A 23,686-nucleotide genomic window follows, 5' to 3' on the forward strand; every position below is an offset into this window, starting at 1 on the left:
ATATTCTGGGCCAAGGGGATGAAGAGGGAGAGAAAGAAACCCACAGCAGGAAAGAAAGGGCAGGTGAGCCAGATGCTGGAAGCAGGGGGGGGGGGGGAGAGGGAAAGAAGCTAGATGGGGTTGCAGAGAAGAGACACATTGGTGTGGAAGAGGAAGACGGGAAATCTGGACACAGGAAGGTAACAGAAACACAGGGGAAATTATGTGCATGGGGGCTTAGGGACAGAGACATAAAGGGGACATACATGCCATGGGGATGGTATATGGACACAGGGGGGGGGGCAATGCCAGATACATAGGGGAGATATTAGAAATGGGGAAAATAGGAACACAGAAGCGAGATTGTTTGGGGACCAAGCTCGCAGGCTCCAGCGGCTTGCACAAATTACATTGTAACATGCCACGAAAGTAAGAGGGAGGGAGGTAGATAGGCTGCAAGAGAGGAGCTGAAGGGTGGTAGAAAGGAACAGATGGTGAAGGAGGGAGGGAAGGGTGATGGTGGAAAGGAATAGAACAGACAATGAAGGAGGGTGGAGAGGAACAGACCCTGAAGGGAAATGTGGAAGACAGAGTGGGAAGAAGACACTGGAAGGGAAGACAGATGCCAGACTATGAGGGAGCGGAGGGAAGAAGATGGGTGTCAGACCAATTGGGGGGGTGGTGAAGGGAGAGGCACAGTAACAGAGCAAATGGAAGACGCAGAGAGAAGACACAGTGGATGGAAGGAATTGAATGAGAAGATGAGGAAAGCAGAAACCAGACAACAAAGGTAGAAAAAAAAATTATATTTCTTTTTTTTTTTTTTTTTTTGCTTTAGGATAAAATAGTATATTAGTTGTGTTGATAAAAATTTATAAACAAAGCCCTGCCAGCTGAACATCTCTTTCTCTAGTTCAGCAGCCAGAACTTTGATTTATAAGGAAGGAATAAGCTAAATATTGCAGTACTGAGGCTTATATGGATGCTGCAGGGACGGTGACGGGGCGGTGAAAGGGGTGGCGGTGAAGGGGACAGATTTTTTTTCACCATGCCATTCTCTAGTAGGAATCTTAAATATAACATTGTTTCCTCTGGATACAGCTCAAGTGTACATTGAAAAAGTGTCAGAGCTCACCCTGTATTCTGTACAAAGTGAACTCCAGCTTCTAAGCTGCTCACCCAGATATGTGGCACCTGACTTTCACTCCAAAGGACATAGAAGAGATGAATGCTAGGGGCACTTGAACAGAACTACGTGTCAGTCAATGCTCAGGAACTGGTTGTGGTCTGCAGTCATGGACAGGTGTGACTTCAAACAGGTAATCAGAATAAGACCCCTGTTTCTCTGGCACACATAGGAAAATATATATTGACATGAAATGAAATGATCCCTATAATGAGATAAGACACACTTTGAAATTTGTAAAATATGTTCAGAATTGTGTAATAATGCCAAGGACCGAAGTCCCTATAGTGAACCCCACTATATGTAAAAATTGCAAGCGAGTATTTATAAAGTAGTAACTCCACTGTGATAAAACAACTTGTGCAAATAGTGTTGAAATTTTTTTTTTACTTAACTTGAGGCATTTTTAAGAGTCCTTACACGCACCATATTTAGTTGCCTTTTTCAACGAACCCTCAGTTAGAGTAAAGTTCTTTTCATTAAGGACATAAGAATTGCCACTGCTAGGTCAGACCAATAGTCCATCGTGCCCAACAGTCCGCTCCCGCAGTGGCCCTTAGGTCAAAGACCATTGCCCTAACAGACTAGCCTTACCTGTGTACGTTGCAGTTCAGCAGGAACTTGTCTAACTTTGTCTTGAATCCCTGGATGGTGTTTTCCCCTATAACAGCCTCCAGAAGAGCGTTCCAGTTTTCCACCACTCTGAGTGAAGAAGAACTTCCTTACGTTTGTATGGGATTTATCCCCTTTTAACTTTAGAGAGTGCCCTCTTATTCTCTTTACCTTGGAGAGGGTGAACAACCTGTCTCTATCTACTAAGTCTACACTTCTCCCTCCGTATTCGCTGTGATAGGGGATTAACAGAACCGCAAATACAGAACAAACACAAATAACTTTTTCATATGCTATTTGCTATTTTCTACTAAAAACCATCATGAATATGGTGAAACCACGAATTACATGGTGGGAGACCTGGCCTGTTCCTGAAGGAGAGGCAAAACATGGTGAAGAAAGTGCTGGGAATTGGTGATTTTCTCTGTAAATGCTTGGAATCAGCGATTTCTCTATGCAAGCTGATGTAATTTTGGGGGAGGAGCCAGCAAGCTAAAAACCGTGAATAATCGAAACTGTGAATGCTGAAACCGCAAATACAGAGGGAGCCCTTCATTATCTTGAATGTTTCGATCATGTCGCCTCTGTCTCCTTCACATTGAACAAGTGGGGTGATGCGTCTCATTCAAAATGCCCACTCTGACAAAATAAAATAAACCATAAAAACATTGTAAATACTAATCATTCAAAGCATGGTAAATTATTTTAGCATTATCAGCAAATATAGAGAGAAGGTACCTGTCATATGAAATATCTTCATGCAGGAATTCTTACTTCGTTTCAGCGTTAAACAGACAAAAAAAGCAGCCATCAATTTAAGATGTTAGTCACGTCAAAAAATGTAGTGTTGTGTAAATCTATTTCTTCCCGTATTTTGATTTGACAAAATAGGCAGAACTCTTATATTTTCCTAAAAAGTATATGCACAGTTAACTAACTTAACTTTTTTTCTTTTTTATTTATTAACATTTATCAAATAATATACAATTAAACTACTTGACAGCACAGTGAGGCCCCACTTGGAGTATTGTGTTCAGTTTTGGAGACCGTATCTGGCTAAAGACGTAAGAAGACTTGAGGCGGTCCAGAGGAGGGCGACGAAAATGATAGGAGGCTTGCGCCAGAAGACATATGAGGAGAGACTGGAAGCCCTGAATATGTATACCCTAGAGGAAAGGAGAGACAGGGGAGATATGATTCAGACGTTCAAATACTTAAAGGGTATTAACGTAGAACAAAATCTTTTCCAGAGAAAGGAAAATGGTAAAACCAGAGGACATAATTTGAGGTTGAGGGGTGGTAGATTCAGGGGCAATGTTAGGAAATTCTACTTTACGGAGAGGGTGGTGGATGCCTGGAATGCGCTCCCGAGAGAGGTGGTGGAGAGTAAAACTGACTGAGTTCAAAGAAGCGTGGGATGAACACAGAAGATTTAGAATCAGAAAATAATATTAAAGATTGAACTAGGCCAGTTACTGGGCAGACTTGTACGGTCTGTGTCTGTGCATGGCCGTTTGGAGGAGGATGGGCAGGGGAGGGCTTCAATGGCTGGGAGGGTGTAGATGGGCTGGAGTAAGTCTTAACAGAGATTTCGGCAGTTGGAACCCAAGCACAGTACCGGGTAAAGCTTTGGATTCTCGCCCAGAAATAGCTAAGAAGAAAAAAAATAAAAATAATTTAAATTGAATCAGATTGGGCAGACTGGATGGACCATTCGGGTCTTTATCTGCCGTCATCTGCTATGTTACTATGCTATGCTATGCTATGTAGTACACCTGAGAGCAGTGTATTGCAAATTGTGTGCCGCGAAACTCCGGCAAGGAGGAGAGGCACCTGTGCTATCTGACTGCTTACAGGATGTGCGTCTCATGGCGAGGCACGTTCTGTAGGCAGTTGGCGCCAGCGCCTTTCCTCCTTTCCGTGCCTCTCCTCTTCCAGCGCCCCCTACCCCCACCCCACCACTGACATAGTAATAGCAGGTTCTGCACATGTGCAGATGTCTACGTGATGATGTCACACGTGTGTCGTGTCAACGTCCACTCAATTTTCAGATGCTTTCCAACCGTGGAATTAAATTTAGTGTGCCACAGCTTCAGAAGGTTTACAGGACAATGCCTTAGAAAGAGTAACATTTTAACAAAATAAGAAAGTCATCTGAAATAATACTGTATGTGCTATTTAGTCCACAAATATTTGGGAAAATCAACAGAACTGTCCCTTGAAGCTACACAGCAACATATAAAAAAAAGAAATGTTGGAAATACAGTAGGCTCTCAGTTAACGCACCCATGGGGGTTGGTAGATGCTAGATAAATGTAGTTTCTGGTTGCTTGAGAATTACTATTAAAAATAGGCCTTCCTACCCACCCTCTGGTCTGGGTCACTTTATCTCCTCTACACATTTATGGATCCAACATCCATCTATCTCCCCTCCCCTTCACCCTGCAGGTCCAGCATCTATGTCTCTTCCTCCCCCCGCTGGAGGAATTGTTGGGTCAGGAGCACGGGAGACAATTTTTTTTTTTTTGCTGGTTGGTTGAGTGCTGGTTAACTGAGATTCTGTTGTATACTGAGGGAGAAAATAATTCCAAACCTTATAATAAGCACTTAACGGAAAACAGGATAACCCTTTGTTCAGCCAGCTTAAATTAAAATGGTAATTCTGGTTGTTTTACCTCTATTAAGAACAGCAGTTGATCTGAATCAACCTCACATTTACAAGGCTGTTAGAGTTGAATAATGGCTTCTAGTGAGTGGACCCTTTAAATATTTAAAAATCTCATTCTTCTCGCTTGAGTAGACTTGATAAGATCTAGGTTTTCTTGATCTTATATACCATATATTCATTTTTAAATATGAAGAAGAATTGTAGAACACAAAGATAACCATGAGAATTGGCCAATCTAATTAGTTCTGAATCAGAACATTCCAGGAGCCCAGTCAGCTCTGAACTATAAGTATATCTTGAGTGAAATCATCTCCAACCTTAGACGCATGTCCTTTCTCCTGAAAAATGTTTTTAGATGCAGGTGTAACATACTAAGCTTTTGATAAAGAGGGTAATTCTTCTCTGGGTATATACAAAATCTCTTCAGTGTATTTCTTTAAAGTATCCCTTGGTGACAAGATAAGGTGCCTGGAAAATTTCTAAATTAAGATAATACTGCAAATTTTCCAAAATCTCCAGTCTTCTAGCTGTAAACATTTTATCTTTCACTAAAGTAGAAAATTTGCAGCAAATAGGAGTGAGTATATCAGTAATTGCAGCTTCTTTGTGCGTAAGTCCAAAGGAAACCAGAAGTGCCAGAATAAATTAAACACCTGTTTTTTTGTTGTTGGGGTTTTTTTTTTCCCCCAACTTAAATATGAGCTTTCCAAAACATATACTGATGCTATGTACCCTGATTCTCTCAGAAGTTACCTTTCTTCTGAGGATGTGACAATGATCATGATGTGATATCAGGAAAGGGTGAGAGAAGAATTAAGCCCTGATATGTGTGTTATAAGATGTATCGAAGCACAAATTAAAAGAAAAATATCATAGCCAACTACAGGTATGAAAACAAGCTAACATTGTAAGGGAAACAATGAATATTCAAACTATAGAACAAAGAAACCACAAGGGCGAGCAGATCTTGCAGAAACATGAGAAATGTGCAGGCTGGAAATTTTCAATTAAGCTAAGCAAATAACTGTCCTGTGCAAAAAGCAGACATGTTATATTGTGCAAGCAAAAGACACGTTATAGATAGGTAAGAAAATAGTATCTATAATTTGTAATTGTTTAATCTGCTTAATAAAAGAAAATTATACTTGTATAAGTCTTTATCCTAGGACAAGCTGACAGCATATTCTCACATGTGGGTGACATCATCCATAGAGCCCAGTAAGGACAGTGCTAAAAGTGTACTCTCATTTAAGCTTCTAAGAAGCTTTGAGATTGTCTGCATGTGCAAATGCCTTCCCACCTGACATTAGCTCACGGTACCTCAGTTCTTTGTTTTCCATGGAGCGAAGAAGTTATGTCTGGACTTCGTCCAAACGAGATTTCCTTCCTGGTTTTTCAGTCTTAATTTTCTCAGCCTTCTTTTTGGTTTAGATACCATCTTTCTCTCTCTCTCTCTCTCTCTCTCCTCAGTTTAGGCCTTGTGCCCTCTCAGCTTTTGGGCAAATTGCTGTGTTTTTACCATCACAACTCTCAAAATTGAATCTCTTGATTTGGCCGCCTTGATTTTTCTGCTAGTGTCAAAGCCTAGTGGATTCAAGAAGTGCACGTGTTGTAATCGGGCCATCTCTATCACTGACCTACACAAATGGTGCATTCAGTGTTTTGGGCTGGAGCATCGAGTGGACTCTTGTACCTGCTGTCTCATACTGTAGAAGTGTTCCCTTAAGGCTTGAAGTCTCCAGCAGCGAAGCTTTTGGAGAACCATCCACATCCATGGCTTTGGACGCTAACTCTGCATCAACGGTACCAGCATCAATGTCTCCCTAGACGTTGGACAACAGGATAGAAATTGAAATAAATAAATATATGACTGAGCTGAGAACTAGTCTCGATGAATGGGCTGGAGGACCCAAATTGGTTGCCCCTCCAGACATGGCCCTGAGCTTTGGGCCTTCGAAAACCCGGACAAACTGCTGACAAATATCTTCCTACTTGGGACCATGACACAAATAATGCTTCAGTATATTCATTCCACAGATCAAATATATGCCCACAACTAACTCCCCCAGCCACTGCTTTTACAAAAGGGTGTTTTTAGCACTGGCTGATGTGCTGAATACTCTTTGCTGCTCCCGATGGTCATAGACTCTGCAGTCCAACAACAAAAGCATTTCTTCCTGAACAGTGCAAAATAGAGACAGCAAATGCAAATTCTGAAAATAGACACATTTCAATTACTACATTGAAAATAAAATCACTTTTACTACCTTTGTTGTCCGGTGATTTCATTTTTCTACTCAATTTTTCCCAGTCTCTGGTTGCTCTTATCTCTGTTTCCAAGACCTTCTTATCCATTTGTCATTTTCTCTCCTTCACTTTCTGCATTATCTTTTAATATTCAGCTTTCTTCCATTTGTCTGCTTCCTTTTCAGATCTATCTACTTTCCTATGTCTTCCCTTCCCATCTATCTATGCACACTATTCTCCTCCCTCTCTGCCCTTCTCCATCATCCATATGTGTGTTATCTCCTCCCTCTTTCTTCTCATCTATCCATAACCAGCATTTCTTCTCTCTCTTACCTATCCTTGTGAACCATGTCCTCCCTTTCTCTTGATTTGTATGTACCATTCCCCTACTATGGGCTGGGATCTTTATCCTTTCCTCACAGTCTGGCATCTCTCTCCCCTACTCCTTCATTTCCCTGGTGGTCTGGCATCTTTCCTTCCCTTTTCTCCTCCTCCCCATGGTCCAGCCATCATTTGAAGATCACACTAAATCTGAGTGCAGTCAAGGTCAATTTCACATAGATAGACAAGCTCCCCATGCTATTCCTACCTCCCCCCCCCCTCCCAGGATCCAGTGCTTGCTTTCCCAGATAGGCTGTAAGTCTGGGCCATCAGCAGCGTGACTGAAGTAAACATGCTGCTTTTGGTGACCCAGTAGCTTTCTGCTACCACTTTCTGCCTATGCAGGGACAGAAAGCAGAAGCAGAGAAGGAGCTGCTGGTCGCCGAAAGCAATGTTTTCTGCAGCTAGAAGAGTTATAGTAGCGCCAGGTAAACAAGCACCAGATTCAGCGAGGGAGGGAGGACTTCTGATAGGGGAAAGAAGGCTGCCAGATAGGGGTGCAAGCTGCTGTAAGGGGGAATAGATAGATGTCTTGTTTACCCAGACAAAATTATAAACTTAAAAAGCTGCCTGGACTCCCACACAATCCTCAATAGAGGACATGTCTCAGAAACCCAGACATCTTGTAAGCCTAGGGCAGGGGTGAGCAACTCCAGTCCTCGAAGGCTGGAATCCAGTCGGGTTTTCTGGATTTCCCCAATGAATATGCATTAAAAGCAGTGCATGTAAATAGAACTCATGCATATTCATTGGGGAAATCCTAAACCTGACTGGATTCTGGCCCTCCAGGACTGGAGTTGTCCACCCCTGCTCTAGGGTTACTGGTCTATAATTTATTTTATTAATGTTGGTAGCTCAGATGTTGCTTTAATTGTTTGCACAAATTGTGTTTTCCAATAAATAGTGCTGGAGCCTAATTTTTCAATCAGAAAGTGTTACTCGTATGTTAAAATGTATGCCAGTTTTTTATGATGTCATGCTGCAGAAATGGGCATGAGGTTGGAATACTTAAAAAAAAAAAGAGCAGTCGAACTGGGCCCTTCCAGATCCAAGTGTTGGAACTATATCCCTGCATTACTAGGGCTAAGAACTGACACTTTTATTTTATTGTTGCTAACTCTGAGGGTCAGTTTGGTTTCTTTAAATACAACCCGCCAACTCTTGTAATCTTAAGAGTGATTTGCCAATTCTGCACCTGTTTTCAAAGTCATCGCTTGCAAACCCACCAGACACACTTTGTTTCTACACCAATTCACAACGCAATTCTAGGAATCAATAACGATCAGGGCTTTAAAAAAAAATCTAACCGATGTCTAACAGACTAACAAAATCTAAAAGCCTGTGATAGCCCCACTTCCCGGTTGCAAAGTTTGAAAAGCTCGCCTTTCTGCTGTGATTGGTCAGATAAAAAATCCTTTCCCGGCAGACCTAGAGGTCTCCGCAAATCGTTTTTCCTGGACGTCTCAAAGGTATCACCTACCTAATTTTACCTTCTCTTCAAAAACCCCATCGATATTCCAATTCTTGTTTCATGCCTTTGACCTTTTTATAGTACTAGAAGATAAGACACTTTACAACTTGCCTTAAATCTCATGTTTGACCTCGGTTAACGTACATTTTTACCCTATTCAGAAAACTAGCTCTCTACAAGATAAGAGTGGGTGGCTCTGAAAAGAGCCTTTGGGTTTCTGGTTGACGTCCTCTCAACGGGACAGCTTTATTTGCCTTTGGCCGCTTTGTGGCTCTCGGTTTTCTTGGGCAGTAGCACAGCCTGGATGTTAGGCAGGACGCCGCCCTGCGCGATGGTGACTTTCCCCAGCAGCTTATTCAGTTCTTCATCGTTGCGGATGGCCAGCTGCAAGTGCCTGGGGATGATCCGAGTCTTCTTGTTATCGCGCGCGGCATTGCCGGCCAGCTCTAAGATCTCAGCGGTCAGATACTCCAGCACCGCTGCCAGATAGACCGGGGCGCCGGCACCCACCCGCTCAGCATAGTTGCCCTTCCTCAGCAGCCTGTGCACGCGCCCTACGGGAAACTGCAGCCCTGCTCGGGACGAGCGAGTCTTAGACTTGGCCCGAACCTTCCCACCCTGTTTGCCACGACCTGACATGTTTCTTCCTTTCTCTTTTCTCAAAATACTCCTCCAAAGAATATACCGTAAATGATTTTTACCCTGTTTAATCAAGGCCCTTTTTATACTTTCTCAAAGCTTCTCTATCTCGTTTCTGATTGGTTAAATAATTTCACCCCGCCTGACCAATCCCAATCTAGAAAATAGCCAGAAGACGTCCCAACACTTAGCCTCGTCCAATAGTAAAGAAAGTCGCCCAGCAACACAAATTTGCATGAGCACCCTATAAATATAGCCATCGGCCGTACATAGCTATACTTTGATTTTTCAGATAAACAGGCAGTCTTTATCAGAAATGCCCGAACCAGCTAAATCTGCTCCCGCAGCCAAGAAAGGCTCCAAGAAAGCCGTGAGCAAGACTCAGAAAAAAGATGGCAAGAGGCGCAAGAAACAGAGGAAGGAAAGCTACGCTATTTATATCTATAAAGTGCTGAAGCAGGTTCATCCCGACACCGGCATTTCCTCCAAGGCTATGGGCATCATGAACTCCTTCGTGAGTGACATCTTTGAGCGCATCGCCGGAGAAGCCTCCCGCCTCGCTCATTACAACAAGCGCTCCACCATCACCTCCAGGGAGATCCAGACCGCAGTGCGCCTCCTGCTGCCCGGTGAACTGGCCAAACACGCCGTGTCCGAGGGCACCAAGGCAGTCACCAAGTACACCAGCTCCAAGTAATTGCGGGCTTAGCCTACAGCTCTACAAACCAAACCCAAAGGCTCTTTTCAGAGCCACCCACCTGCTACACAAACTGAGTTAGAATTCTAGTTTGCTATTGCATGAGAACGTCGTAAATAATATAGCACTTATCTAGTATTATACTTTTCTCCCCCAACATCCTGTGTGATTTAATGAATATAGCGTAATACTAGCTGTCGCCTTTGGGTTGTGTAAACTGGCAGGTTCTTTAACCTCCGCAGCTATTCAGGGTGGCCCTGGCGTTTCAAGGCTTATACCACGTCCATAGTAATTAGTTTTTCTCTTGGTATGCTCGGTGTAGAAAACGGGAAAAAGTCGCCTCTGCGCCCAGATATGTTATCGAGTAACAACGTTCTGTAGCGCGTATTATCCCAGGACAAGCAGGCAGCATATTCCCACACATGGGTGACGTCACCAACGGAGCACCGCAGCGACAGCCTCGAAAGCAAACTTGCTTGAAGATCTCGAGCTTTCGAGTGCTGCATTGCGCATGCGCGCGTGCCTTCCCGCCTGAACTAGGGGGCGCATCTCCTCTGAGGATCCTCAGTTCAACATTTTCCGCGGAGCTGAGAAGACTTGTCGACTTAGTTCCCGTAGCGTTGTGCCTTCTCTTCACCGCGGCTGAGTAGTTTTTGTTATTCTGTTCAGTCGCTGTGTTTTTTTGTTTTGTTTCTGATTGTAAAAGTTAAAAAAAAAAAAAAACCAATTTCAGTTTTTGTTTTTTTGCGTCGGGTTGGGAGATTGAGGCCTAGGCCTCTCTCCCTTGTTCTCAACACGGACTTTGTCCTTTCTATGTCCCGGCCTGTTACCGGGTTCAAACGCTGTTATCAGTGTGGCAGGACTATTTCCATAACTGACCCCCATAGTCGGTGTATGTTCTGCTTGGGGACGACCCATCGTCCAGAAGACTGCCTTCGCTGCCTCACTCTTCAACCTCGTGCCTTTAAGCGCCGCTGCGACAGGTTCTTAGAGCTTTTTCCTCGAATGGAGCCCGAAAAAACGGTGGCCTCGGCCGAGGCATCTGTGAAACCCTCCACTTCGGGACAAGCCTCGAGTACGAAGACTTCGACTTCGCCTCCTCTGCAGGCCTCGGCCTCGAAGGCCTCCTCGGTGTCCTCGAAGCCTGGATTGGGGGGTAAGTCTCCTGCTTCCTTTTCAGGTACCATTCCTAAGAAGCCAACAGAGTCTAGTACCTCGCAACCTGGGGCTCCAGGTTTGGCTCCGTCTTCTAGACCCTCCTCCAAACGTGCTTCCAAATCGAGGGAATACTCTCCTCCGAGGTCGCCCTCATTGGAACGCACGAGGCCTCCGGTGACTCCGAGTCCCTTGGTCTCTGTCCCCATGTTAGAGGACATGCTTAAGTCAATTTTGACGACGCAAATTTCCTCAATTGTGGCTCAGTTGGTCCCGACCTCGACCTTGCCTGCACAAGTCCAGCCTGAGCAGCAGTCTCTGCCTCGTTGGCGGTCTCCTCGTCGCAGGTCTCGGTCTCTGGTCTCTTCCTCGGACTCTTCACCTGACCGAGCTTCTAAGAAGTCTTTGCCTCGATCGAAGCACCGCTCTAAGTCTTCGAAGATTCCTTCCTCGAGGAGCTCGAGGCCTTTGGATCTCCATTCGAAGCATGTGCCTCGCTCCCAGAGTACTGTTGCCTCCTCTGTTTCATCGAGGCATTCCAGGTCGAGGACTCTACCTTCGAGACTTTTGCCTCGGGATCTGTCTCCTCTTGCAAAGCCTCGCACTCCGCGCACTTCTCCGTCTCGGAGTCTTAAGCGGAAACATTCCACCACTACGACTCTGACTGGTAGTGCGGCGTCCTCCATTTCTCTACGTCTCGATTCAGAGCCTGTTTCTCAGTATTCACGCGAGGCTTCCCCGTCTTTTTCAGTGGCACCTCGTTCTCGTTCTGCCTCGCCTCAGGAAGCCTCTACATCGAAGTCTTCTTCCTTTGCGAAGTTTGTTTTCGATATGGGCCAGGCCCTTAATATCGATTTGCATTCGGATTCCAAGTACACACACCTGAATACTTGGCAGATATGGAGGTTTTTTTTTTTTTTTTTTATATTCTTTATTTATTTGATTATTCATTACAATATCTTTGTAACAAACATGCATGAATGAACACAGAAAATACAAATGTAAATTCCCTTACGGGAGTTAACATAATATAAGGAAACTAATTCAACCATATCCTAGTCCACATTAAAACTGATCGCCAGTACAAATAAAACATCAAAGCAAATCTTTCTATCTACTATCTAGGAACAGGCAAATGGCTATTATATATATTATACATCATCCTCCAAAAATAAACTGAATATTAGGAATTAAACTTTCAACAAAGGTTTCTCTTTAATAAAATCTTCCACCTGGGCTGGATCAAAAAACACATATTTATCATTTCCATATGATATCAGGCATTTACATGGAAATTTTAAGAAGAAAGTAGCTCCGACTGCCAAAACCTTAGGCTTTAGCTGAAGGAACTGTTTCCTCTTAAACTGGGTTTGTCTAGAGACATCTGGAAAAATTATCACCCGTTGACCACAAAACATCTCTTGCTTTTTCAGGAAATATAATTTCAAAATATCTTGTTTCTCAAGTTCTGTCTTGAAGGTCACGAGAAGAGTTGCTCGTTTCTCAATTATGTCTTTAGATGACTCCAAAAACTGTGATACATTCAAACTCTCGGGTGATACTATTCTATCCATTCCACCTTCCTCTACCTTTTCTTTGGAATCTCTTGAAATGTAATATAAATTATCGGCCTCAAAGGTCTCCACTTTGTTATAATGTAATATCTCCCTCAAATACATTTTCAAGAGTTCCATTGAAGAAAGGTAATGTGTGGTAGGAAAATTTAACAAACGAAGGTTCTTAACTCTAATAGCATTTTCCATTTTTTCTAATTTAGCATGTAACATCATACTATCCTTTATATTAGAAACAGCACTAGCTTGTAAATTACCTACTGCCTGATCTAACTTTTCAACCTTTACAGCTGTTTCTCCAATTTTATTATTTTGTTCTTTAATTTTCACAGTTACATCAGATGAAAATTGACATAAGTTCAAAACGGTTTTTTGTAAAGATGACTCTATTCTGTTAATACTAAGCCAAACATCATTTAGAGTGATCACTTTATCCCTGGGGAGAGCATCCGAGCTTTGCCCAGTACTCATCTGCACTGGGGTTAGTTCTTTAGCTTGCCCCAGAGACTGTCCTGAAACCTCCAGACCAGATAATGACAATGATTGAGGGGAAGAAGAAATTATTCCTTCCTTAAAAGGGGAAGGAGATTCTTCTAACCTTAAGGAATATGATGGTTGAGGAGGTGGTGTAGGTTCCCCAGAGGATAAGGAGACAGCTTGAATATTAAAAGTTACCTGTTCCTCAACAGGAGGCAAGATAGGAACCACAAGATGGCGATCCATCGGGCCTGTTGTTGTAGCAGATGGTATTGCTTTAGCTTTCCTCTTACCCATGCTGAAGAATCGGTAGTCCTGCTCCCTGCTCCTCTTAGGCTCCGAAGGGGCTCAAAAGGGGCAAGCCCCTTTAGCCACGCCCCTTCAGCTCGCGACCCAGGGCTCGCAACCGCGGGCCGCGTACCGCGGCTGTTTGAAGGTTAAGGCTCCTTCTCCAAGGACCCTCTCAGCTGGCTGGGTCGGGCAGCAGCGGGACTGCCTGTCCCGATGTTTCAAAGTGCAGCAAGCACTAACGACAGGCTCCCTCTCTGCTCTCCGTGGTTAAGGCTCCTTCTCCAAGGACCCTCTCAGCTGGCTGGGTCGGGCAGCAGCGGGACTGCCTGTCCCGATGTTTCAAAGTGCAGCAAGCACTAACGACAGGCTCCCTCTCTGCTCTCCGTGGTTAAGGCTCCTTCTCCAAGGACCCTCTCAGCTGGCTGGGTCGGGCAGCAGCGGGACTGCCTGTCCCGATGTTTCAAAGTGCAGCAAGCACTAACGACAGGCTCCCTCTCTGCTCTCCGTGGTTAAGGCTCCTTCTCCAAGGACCCTCTCAGCTGGCTGGGTCGGGCAGCAGCGGGACTGCCTGTCCCGATGTTTCAAAGTGCAGCAAGCACTAACGACAGGCTCCCTCTCTGCTCTCCGTGGTTAAGGCTCCTTCTCCAAGGACCCTCTCAGCTGGCTGGGTCGGGCAGCAGCGGGACTGCCTGTCCCGATGTTTCAAAGTGCAGCAAGCACTAACGACAGGCTCCCTCTCTGCTCTCCGTGGTTAAGGCTCCTTCTCCAAGGACCCTCTCAGCTGGCTGGGTCGGGCAGCAGCGGGACTGCCTGTCCCGATGTTTCAAAGTGCAGCAAGCACTAACGACCATGGAGCTTTCCCATCCTCCAAAGGAGACTTTGCGTCTGCCCATGACACTGGTGCTGAAGCAGACTTTCCTGCGGAATATGGAAACTCCTTATTCTGTGACGGCGATCCCATCTAAATTGGAGTCTCGATATCGCACTGTGCCTTGCAAAGGTTTTGAGAAATCACAACTTTCTCACCAATCTTTAGTGGTGGAATCATCCCTGAAGAAGGCTCATCCTTCTAAGGTGTCTGCGACAGTTCCTCCAGGGCGCGAAGGTCGCACTATGGATAAGTTTGGGCGAAGACTTTATCAAAATTCGATGATGACTAACCGAATTCTAAATTACAACTATGTCTTCACTTCCTATTTTAATTACTTTTTGAAGCAGTTGTCATCCTTTTGCCCAGACTGGCCCAGAGAACGCCTTGCTGAATATAAACAAATTCTTCAATCTCTCTCGCAATTGCGTCTCTTCATATTGCAGGCATCTTATGATGCATTTGAGCTTTCTTCTCGGGTCTTGGCGTTTGCAGTAGCCATGCGCCGTCTCGCATGGCTCAGAATTGTGGACATGGATCCCAATTTACAGGATCGTTTAGCGAACCTGCCGTGCCAAGGTTCTGAGCTTTTTGATGACTCGATTGAGGCGGCTACTAAACGGCTCTCTGAGCATGAACGCTCCTTCGCCTCTCTTCTTCGTCCTAAACCGAAACCTCCTGCGACTAGAGCGTACAAGACTCCAGCTCGTCGCTACCCTATGAAGTCCACGCCAGCTTTCTCTAGGCCTCCACCTAGACGGCCCCAGCAACAGCGTCCTCAGAAGTCTCAGACGCCTGCTCCATCCAAACCCGCTCCGTCTTTTTGACGGTCCAGTGGTGAGCATTCCAACCTCCTTGCATCCGAACTCCTCCCTACCCATCGGAGGTCGCCTTTCCCTTTTTACATCTTCCTAGGAAACCATTACATCGGACCTATGGGTCCTCACAGTCATCCGCGAGGGATACTCTCTGCGCCTGCTTCAGGTGCCTCCAGATCACCCTCCAGGAGAGTGTCTTTCCAGTTTCTCGCAACTCCCCCTTCTTCTTCAGGAGGCTCAGGCGCTTCTTCGCCTTCGAGCGGTGGAGGAGATTCCTCCTTCCGAACACAACCTGGGGTTTTATTCCAGATACTTCCTGGTTCCAAAGAAGACGGGGGATTTGCGACCCATTCTGGATCTCCGAGCTCTCAACAAATTTCTAGTCAAAGAAAAATTTTGCATGCTCTCTCTTCCAGTCTTGTACTCTCTCATGGATCAGGGGGATTGGATGTGCTCACTGGACCTAAAAGAGGCTTATACTCATATTCCTGTCCATCCAAATTTTCGCAAATATCTCCGGTTCAAGGTGGGGAACCTTCATCGTCAGTACAGGGTTCTTCCGTTTGGCTTGGCGACCTCTCCCAGGGTCTTCACCAAGTGTCTAGTCATGGTGGCTGCAGCCCTCCGTGCTCGGGGACTTACCTCGACGATTGGCTTATCAAAGCCCCTTTTCTTCCAGGGGTTATTCAAGCGACCCTTCAGACTATTTATTTTCTTCAAAGTCTGGGGTTCCATATCAATTTTCCAAAATCTCAATTGGTTCCAACTCAATCCATCCAATTTATTGGCGCTGTGTTGGATTCTGTTCACATGAGAGCTTTTCTTCCCCTCAATTGTCAAGAAACTCTCTTTCGCCTTTGTCATCACGTGGCTTCCCTGTCGACTCTCACGGCTCGCCAAATGATGGTCCTCCTCGGACATATGGCATCTACGGTTCATGTGACTCCCTTTGCAAGACTCCACCTTCGCATCCCTCAGTGGACCCTGGCGTCTCAGTGGCAACAGGCCCTAGATCCGCCTTCTCGACGTATAGCGGTGACTCCTTTATTGAAGAAGTCTCTCCGCTGGTGGATGCTCTCTTCCAATCTTTCCAGAGGTTTGCAGTTTCTCCATCTTCCTCATCAAAAAGTGCTCACAACAAATTCGTCCGAATACGCCTGGGGAGCCCACGTAGATGGTCTCCGTACTCAAGGGTTGTGGACGACCGCAGATTGTCGATGTCACATCAATCTGTTGGAACTCAGAGCGATTTTTCTTGCTCTCAAGGCTTTTCTGCACCTCCTTCACGACCAAGTAGTCCTGGTGCGGACGGACAATCAAGTAGCCATGTATTATGTCAACAAACAAGGCGGAACGGGATCTCTTTCCCTTTGTCAAGAAGCTCTGAGGTTGTGGCGTTGGGCGATTTCTCACAATATTCTTCTTCGCGCTGTCTATATTCAAAGTCAACAGAATTGTCTTGCAGACAAACTGAGTCATCTGCTTCAACCTCACGAATGGACGCTCAACTCCCCTACGCTTCGTCAAGTATTTCTTCGTTGGGGAACTCCTCGGGTGGACCTCTTTGCGTCACCCGACAACTTCAAACTGCCTCTGTTTTGCTCCCGCATTTTCTCGCCTCTTCATCTCGAGGCGGATGCTTTTCTTCTGGACTGGAGGGGTCAGTTTCTTTATGCCTTCCCTCCGTTTCCTCTAATTCTCAAAACTCTTGTCAAACTAAAGTCGGACCATGCCACGATGATTCTCATAGCGCCTCGGTGGCCCCGACAACATTGGTTCTCTCTTCTTCTTCAACTCAGCATCAGGGAACCTCTTCTTCTACCGGTTTTTCCTTCTCTGCTCACTCAGAGTCAGGGGTCTTTACTTCATCCCAACCTGCAGTCTCTTCACTTGACGGCATGGTTCCTTTCTGCATAACAGATCCTTCTCAATTCTCTCAGTCTGTTCAAGATGTTTTTCTGGCTTCCAGGAAGCCGTCCACTCGTCAATGTTATGGCCAGAAGTGGACTAGATTTTCGACTTGGTGTTCCGGTCGTCGTCTTCAGCCGAAATCTTCTTCTTTGTCTTCAGTTCTGGATTATTTGCTCCATTTATCTCAATCAGGGCTTCAATCCACATCTATTAGAGTTCATCTTAGTGCGATTGCTTCTTTTCATCAACCTTTGGATGGGAAACCGCTCTCGGCACATCCTCTGGTCTCTCGTTTTATGAAGGGCCTTTTTAACCTTCATCCCCCTATCAAACCACCTCCTGTTGTATGGGATCTTAATGTTGTTCTAGCTCAACTGATGAAACCTCCATTTGAACCTATTGATTTAGCTCATTTTAAATATCTCACTTGGAAAGCTGTATTCTTGATTGCCCTCACTTCTGCCCGTCGAGTCAGTGAGTTGCAAGCGTTAGTCTCGGACCCACCTTTCACAGTTTTTCACCATGATAAGGTGGTCCTTCGTACACATCCAAAATTCTTACCTAAAGTAGTATCAGATTTTCATATCAATCAATCCATTGTTCTTCCGGTATTTTTTCCTAAGCCGCATTCTCATCCCGGTGAGGTGTCTCTACATACTTTGGACTGTAAACGTGCGTTGGCTTTTTACCTTCAACGTACTCAACCTCACAGAACATCTCCTCAACTTTTCATCTCTTTTGATCCGAATAGGTTGGGACGTCCTGTCTCTAAGCGCACCATCTCCAACTGGATGGCTGCTTGCATTTCGTTCTGCTATGCTCAGGCTGGTCTTCCTCTGCAAGGTCGAGTGATGGGCCACAAAGTTCGAGCTATGGCGGCATCTGTAGCTTTCCTCAGATCAACGCCTATTGAGGAAATTTGCAAGGCTGCCACTTGGTCCTCAGTTCATACTTTCACCTCTCATTACTGTCTGGATTCTCTATCCAGGAGGGATGGCCATTTTGGCCAATCTGTTTTGCAAAATCTTTTTTCGTAAATTGCCAACTTCCCTCCTCCCTTTTTCTTTAGCTTGGAGGTCACCCATGTGTGGGAATATGTTGCCTGCTTGTCCTGGGATAAAGCACAGTTACTTAACGTAACAGTTGTTATCCAGGGACAGCAGGCAGATATTCCCACAACCCACCCACCTCCCCTGGTTGGCTTCTTGGCTTGGTATCTGAACTGAGGATCCTCACAGGAGATGCGCCCCCTAGTTCGGGCGGGAAGACACGCGCGCATGCGCGATGCAGCACTCGAAAGCTCGAGATCTTCAAGCAAGTTTGCTTTCGAGGCTGTCCGCTGCGGGGCTCCGTTGGTGACGTCACCCATGTGTGGGAATATCTGCCTGCTGTCCCTGGATAACAACTGTTATGGTAAGTAACTGTGCTTTATTTTCTCTAGATTCTTGTAACATTTACCAGATCCAGACACCTTAAGCTTTGGTGATAAACCCGCCTATGAACTGCTGTTTAATATAGAAGAGGAAATGACCTGACGGAGAACTGAGCTAATGGATGCCTCCCTTTGTCCACAACTCTACGCCCATTCTGCAAATTCTTCAAGAATTGAAATGAGCTGATCTTTGCTCTGCTCTTCACAATATCGCCATTTTAAAGTGCTGTAAATGATGTTAACGTGAAATATAAGCACGAGCATCAATAACCCTGCCCAGTTCAGACCTCGATTCACTTCCACCATAAAACTACTTTTAGAAGTTTTTTCTTGAGTTGGTTGTTTATATCACGGCTGCTTTAAACTGAGTTATTGTCTCCGTATTTTTCCAATGAATTATCATTAGACCATAGTCTGCTTTCAGGATAAATGTGGAACAAAAGTGAGTAAAACCAATCAAAATCAAATTTACCCCACAATGGGGCAGGGGAAATAGTAGTAGTGATCTTAGGAAACATGAATATAGGGCAAGATTTAAGTTTTTGTGTAAAAAAAAAAATCATCTTAATAACGACTTATGAATATATCTTTTAGGAACTTGTTCAAGCCTTTCTTAAATCCTCCTGCCCTAAATGCTTTTTACCACATTCTCTGGCAACAAACTCCAGAGTAATTTCACCTTGAATGGCACACCATTTCACACATTGAATGAAGAAATATTTTCTCCGATTTGTTTTAAAATTTACTACTTGGCAACTTTGCAAGGAATCCAATTCTTTTATTCTTGAAAAGAGGAGACAATTGATTTATGTTTACCCATCCCACTCAGTTTAAAGCAGCAGTGATATAAACAACCAACCAAGGGAACCCAAGAAGAAAACTTCTAAAAGTAGCTTTATGGTGGGAGTGTGTGGAGGTCTGAGCTGGGTTTATATTCCATATAAATATTTACAGCACTTTGACAGCAGCAGCATGTATGTGGAGCAGGGCAAAGGATCATTTCATTTCAATTCTTGGAGAATTTGCAGAATGGGCACAGTATTGGGGGCCTACAATGTGGACAAAAGGTAGAAGAGGTTCTCATGCTTTTGAAGAAAGTTCAGCTCTGTCAAGTTGGCCGATCTTCTATATTAAAAGCAGTTTGTGGGCAGGTTTATCATTCTACTGTTTTCGGCTTTACTAGCTCAAGATGTCTGGACGTGGTAAAGTGGAAAGGTTCTGGGGAAAGGGGGTGCTAAGTGGCATAGGAAGGTGCTGCGCGATAACATCCAGGGGATCACGAAGCCCGCTATCTGGCGCCTGGTGTGCAGAGGCGGCATGAAGCATATCTCCGGCCTTATCTACAAAGAGACTTGCGGGGTGCTGAAAGTTTTTCTAGAGAACATCATCCGAGATGCCATCACCTACACCGAGCCAAGAGAAAGATAGTAACCGCTTAGGAAGTGGATTACGCCCTGAAGCTCCAAGGCCGCATTCTGTATGGCTTCGGAGGTTAAAGAACCTGCCAGCAACCGTCACACCTGCCAGTTAATACAATCGAAAGGCTCTTTTAAGAACCAACCACTCTCAAGAACAGAGCTGTGATTTCAGTATTTCTTTTTATCTATGGCAGCAAAGAGATTTTAGAAAGAGGGGAGGGAAAAGCCCCCAAAGTGAGCTTTGCTCCCAGTGCCTAAGACAGACATGTCCAAATCTGGCCCGCGGAGTACTGAAATTTGGCCCACCAGCCAAAATCAAATCTTCCCCAAAGCTGGCCAACCGGTACAAGCGCCGCATCATTTGTAGGTTCATACGGCCTGCAGAGGATCGCTGGTCGGCAGTAGCGATCCTTGCAAGCCACCGTGGCCTCAGCTGCACATTCCCTCTAGCGCGGTCCCGCCCCTCCTCTGATGGGCAGGACCACGCCTGAGGGAACATTCAGCTGAGGTTACAGCGGCCTGCTCAGATTGCTACTGCCGAACAACGATCCTCTACAGGCCAGCTTGAACCTACAGATGATGCTGCGTGAACCTGCAGATTCAGGTCCCAAGCAGGCCTGCAGCTGAGGAAAGGTATTTGGGGGGGTTTCCTAAAGGGAAGGAGAGAGATCAAGGAGGCCCACAAAGAAGTCACACATTCCATTTTCTATTCATTTATTACAATGGTGTGTCCAGGAGGTCTCATGCATTCCAGGGAACAATTTTTATTATTTCAGCACCCACATGCCTGCATGCATCTCAACCTTCTCTGCCCTCATCCCCACCTCTACTCCCTTGCTACCAGGCCCCTGCAGTTATATTATTGAATAATAATGCACAACACCCTCTCATTCACCCCTGCCTCAACAAAAGCACACACATACACACAAAATCAGAACACACTGCCTAATCCAAAATTTGACCCCATTCCTGTCTAGGACCTAAAAGAAAGAGAAAGTCTTTTTTTTATCTATTTTGTTTACATTACATTACATTAGAGATTTCTATTCTGCCATTACCTTGCAGTTCAAGGCGGATTACATAAGAATTAAGGTTGGTCAGTTACAAGAGGAGAACAGTGGTCTGTTACAAGAAGAGAACAGTGATCTGTTACAAGAAGAGATCAGAGGTCAAGACTAGTGAAGAGAGTGAGTATTCTCAGGGAGTTAAGAAGATAGGAGGAATGAGGTAATCGTGATGTTAAGACTTAATCAGGGATTTCTTGAAGAGTATGGTCTTTATTTATTTTCTGAATAACCTGTAGTCCGTGGTTGTAATCAGCAGATTGGAGATTTGGTTATACAGTTTCGCTGCTTGGGTGGCAAGGAGGCCATCGTAAAGGTTTTTTTCATTTAACTTCTTTGATTGGCGGGTGTGTGAATGGGGTGTGAGATTTTCTATGTCTGGTTGAGGTATTATAGATGAGTTCAAATAGTTTGGGCTGTCACCATTTATGGTTTTAAATAGCGTGCAGTAAAATTTGAATAGTATTCTTTCCTGGATTGGAAGCCAGTGTGAGCTCATGAAAGCTTCAGTAATGTGGTCGAGTTTTTTTAGGGAGTAGACGAGTCTTAGTGCTGTATTTTGGACTGTTTGCAGTTGTTTGATCATTGTTGCAGGGCAGGGGAGATAGAGGATGTTGCAATAATCCAGTATACCTAGGATAAGGGATTGAACTATGAGCTGGAATTGTGCTCTTTTAAAGAATTTGCGTATTTGTTTTAGGTTCCTCATTACGGCAAAAGATTTCTGAATTGTTTTGTTTATTTGTGATTGCATGGTGCAACATCTGTCTATTGTCATTCCTAGTAGTTTCAGGGTGTTTTGAATGGGGTAATTGGTCAAGTTGATTTCTATGTTGGTAATAGTTGGGGTTTTGTTATTTTCGAGGAGGATGAATTTTGTTTTGTCTGGGTTGAGTTTCAGTTTGTGGTCTTCCATCTAGTTCGCTACTGTTTCGATAGTTCGGTGTAGAGTGCCTGTTGTGGTGGTCTTTGGTTGATCAAAAGTATGAGGATGGTGAAGTCATCTGCATAACTGTAGGAGATTATGCCTAGTTTTTCCATGTACGTTCTGAGGGAGGCAGTATACAGGTTGAATAGAGTAGGAGACAGAGGAGATCCTTGTGGAACTCCACAGGGGTTGGACCAAGATTCAGATTTTTCTTTATCTGATTTAACTTGAACCATGAGAGTACATTGTCTGAGATACCTATTGAATCTAAAATTTGCAGTAGTATGTTATGGTCTACCAGATCAAATGCTGTTGTTAAATCCAGTTGTATGAGAAGCATTCTTTTTCCAGTGCTGATATGTTGTCTAACTTTGTCCATAAGGGAAACTAGTAATGTCTCTGTACTGTAGTTGGTTCTGAAGCCAGATTGTGTTGGGTGTAGTATGTTATGATTTTCTAGGTAGGTGGTGAGGAGTTTAGCTACTAGTCCTTCTAATAGTTTGACGTATACAGGGATTGAGGTGATGGGTCTATAGTTGGACGGTTGATCAGTTGGTCCTTTGGGGTCTTTAAGGATCGGGGTGATGATGATTTCACTGAGTTTAGTTGGGAAAAGGCCATCTGTGAGCATGTTTTGTATCCATTGAAGGAGTAGAAAACGGAATTTTGTACTGGACGTAGTTAGGAGATATGGTGGGCAGTGGTTGAGGTCACAGGATGCATGGCTGTACTTTTTGTAGAGTTTGTTGAATTCGGGCCATTGTATATTGGGGAATTGGGACCAAGTTCTGTCTGCAGCTGTTGACTCATTTACATCACAGAGCCGTCGTGGGGTTGGAGAGGTTGTAACTCTATACTTCTGCTAAGACTAAAGGGTCTTTTTATTAAGGTGCGCATTTAGTGCGCGCTAAATCGGTTAACATAGCTTAATATAAGGACTCCTAAGTATCTAAAAAAAAAAATCAGCCCACGACTTAGCCTTTTTTTTTTCAGATTTCGGCCCCTTATGTGATTAAGTTTGACACTCCTGGCCTAAGAAATGTATATATTAAGACACGGGGGAGATAGATGGTGTCTCAAGGTAGAAAGGGAAAACAGATATGCGCCTCGCTTACAGCTGCTAAGATAGCGAAGTGATGTGTTAACCTACACCCATGGGGATTGATAGATGTTGGATAAATGTAGTTTCTGACTGCTTGAGAGTTGATATATATATATATAATAATAAAACGCTAAGCGTGTATGCGCACTCGCGCCGCGTGTACCCTGATCCGTCGGTATGTGGTGGCACGAGTGCACATGCACGCTTACTATGTCACCAGGACTCCAGCCAGCCGCCGATCACCTCCACAAGCCGGGACCGCAGCCAGCCACCGCAACACGGTGGAAGAATAGCAGCAGTCCCCGAGCTCCTCACTAGCATGTCCCGCCCCCTCGAGAAGGGCTGAAAATCTGACCTCGCGTGCTCTGCAACCAACTGCCGCTCGCTTCTGCGTGCCAGGGTGATGCACAGGCGCAGGGGCTCCCACAGTGTCCGGAAGCGGCGATGGCGCTGCTGCTGGTGGCACTGCTCCCGCTGCTGTGCACGAGCGACACGCCGGAGCAGGACCCCGCCTGTCAGCAGCGTGCACTTCGCTCGGCCGCTCCGTCTCTGCCGGGGCTGCCGGATCCAGTTCCAGGAGCTCAACTGCCTCCTCTACAACGTCTCATCTCCCACACTCTTCAAAGTGCTGCTCTCCTCATCTGGCAACGCTGCTCCTCTCCCCCTGTTCCACCATCCCTCAACTTGCAGTTCTGTCTTCCTCCCATCAGTCTTCATCTTTCTGCACTGCTCCTCCCACCCCCCCCTCAGCTCCCACACTCTTCAAAG

General features: G+C 45.0%; 2 protein-coding genes across 2 annotated transcripts; one reads left to right on the top strand and one right to left on the bottom strand.

Moving 5' to 3' along the window:
* Nucleotides 1-8,734: 8,734 nt before the first annotated feature.
* On the bottom strand, nt 8,735-9,229 carry LOC117364936 (histone H2A type 1-like). Its single transcript, XM_033954683.1, has one exon. The coding sequence runs from the start codon at nt 9,181-9,183 to the stop codon at nt 8,791-8,793; it is 393 nt and encodes a 130-aa protein (XP_033810574.1). The 5' UTR covers nt 9,184-9,229; the 3' UTR covers nt 8,735-8,790.
* A 246-nt stretch (nt 9,230-9,475) lies between these two features.
* Nucleotides 9,476-9,938, top strand: LOC117364943 (histone H2B-like). Its single transcript, XM_033954690.1, has one exon. It carries the CDS (start codon nt 9,500-9,502, stop codon nt 9,878-9,880), a length of 381 nt encoding a protein of 126 aa, XP_033810581.1. The 5' UTR covers nt 9,476-9,499; the 3' UTR covers nt 9,881-9,938.
* The last annotated feature ends 13,748 nt before the right edge of the window (nt 9,939-23,686 follow it).

This window comes from Geotrypetes seraphini, chromosome 8, assembly GCF_902459505.1.
Source record: "Geotrypetes seraphini chromosome 8, aGeoSer1.1, whole genome shotgun sequence".
Lineage (NCBI taxonomy): Eukaryota > Metazoa > Chordata > Amphibia > Gymnophiona > Dermophiidae > Geotrypetes > Geotrypetes seraphini.

Bases quoted from the DNA above. Each gene is read 5' to 3' on its own strand.
- LOC117364943 (XM_033954690.1), top strand. From the start codon at position 9,500: ATGCCCGAACCAGCTAAATCTGCTCCCGCAGCCAAGAAAGGCTCCAAG.
- LOC117364936 (XM_033954683.1), bottom strand. From the start codon at position 9,183: ATGTCAGGTCGTGGCAAACAGGGTGGGAAGGTTCGGGCCAAGTCTAAG.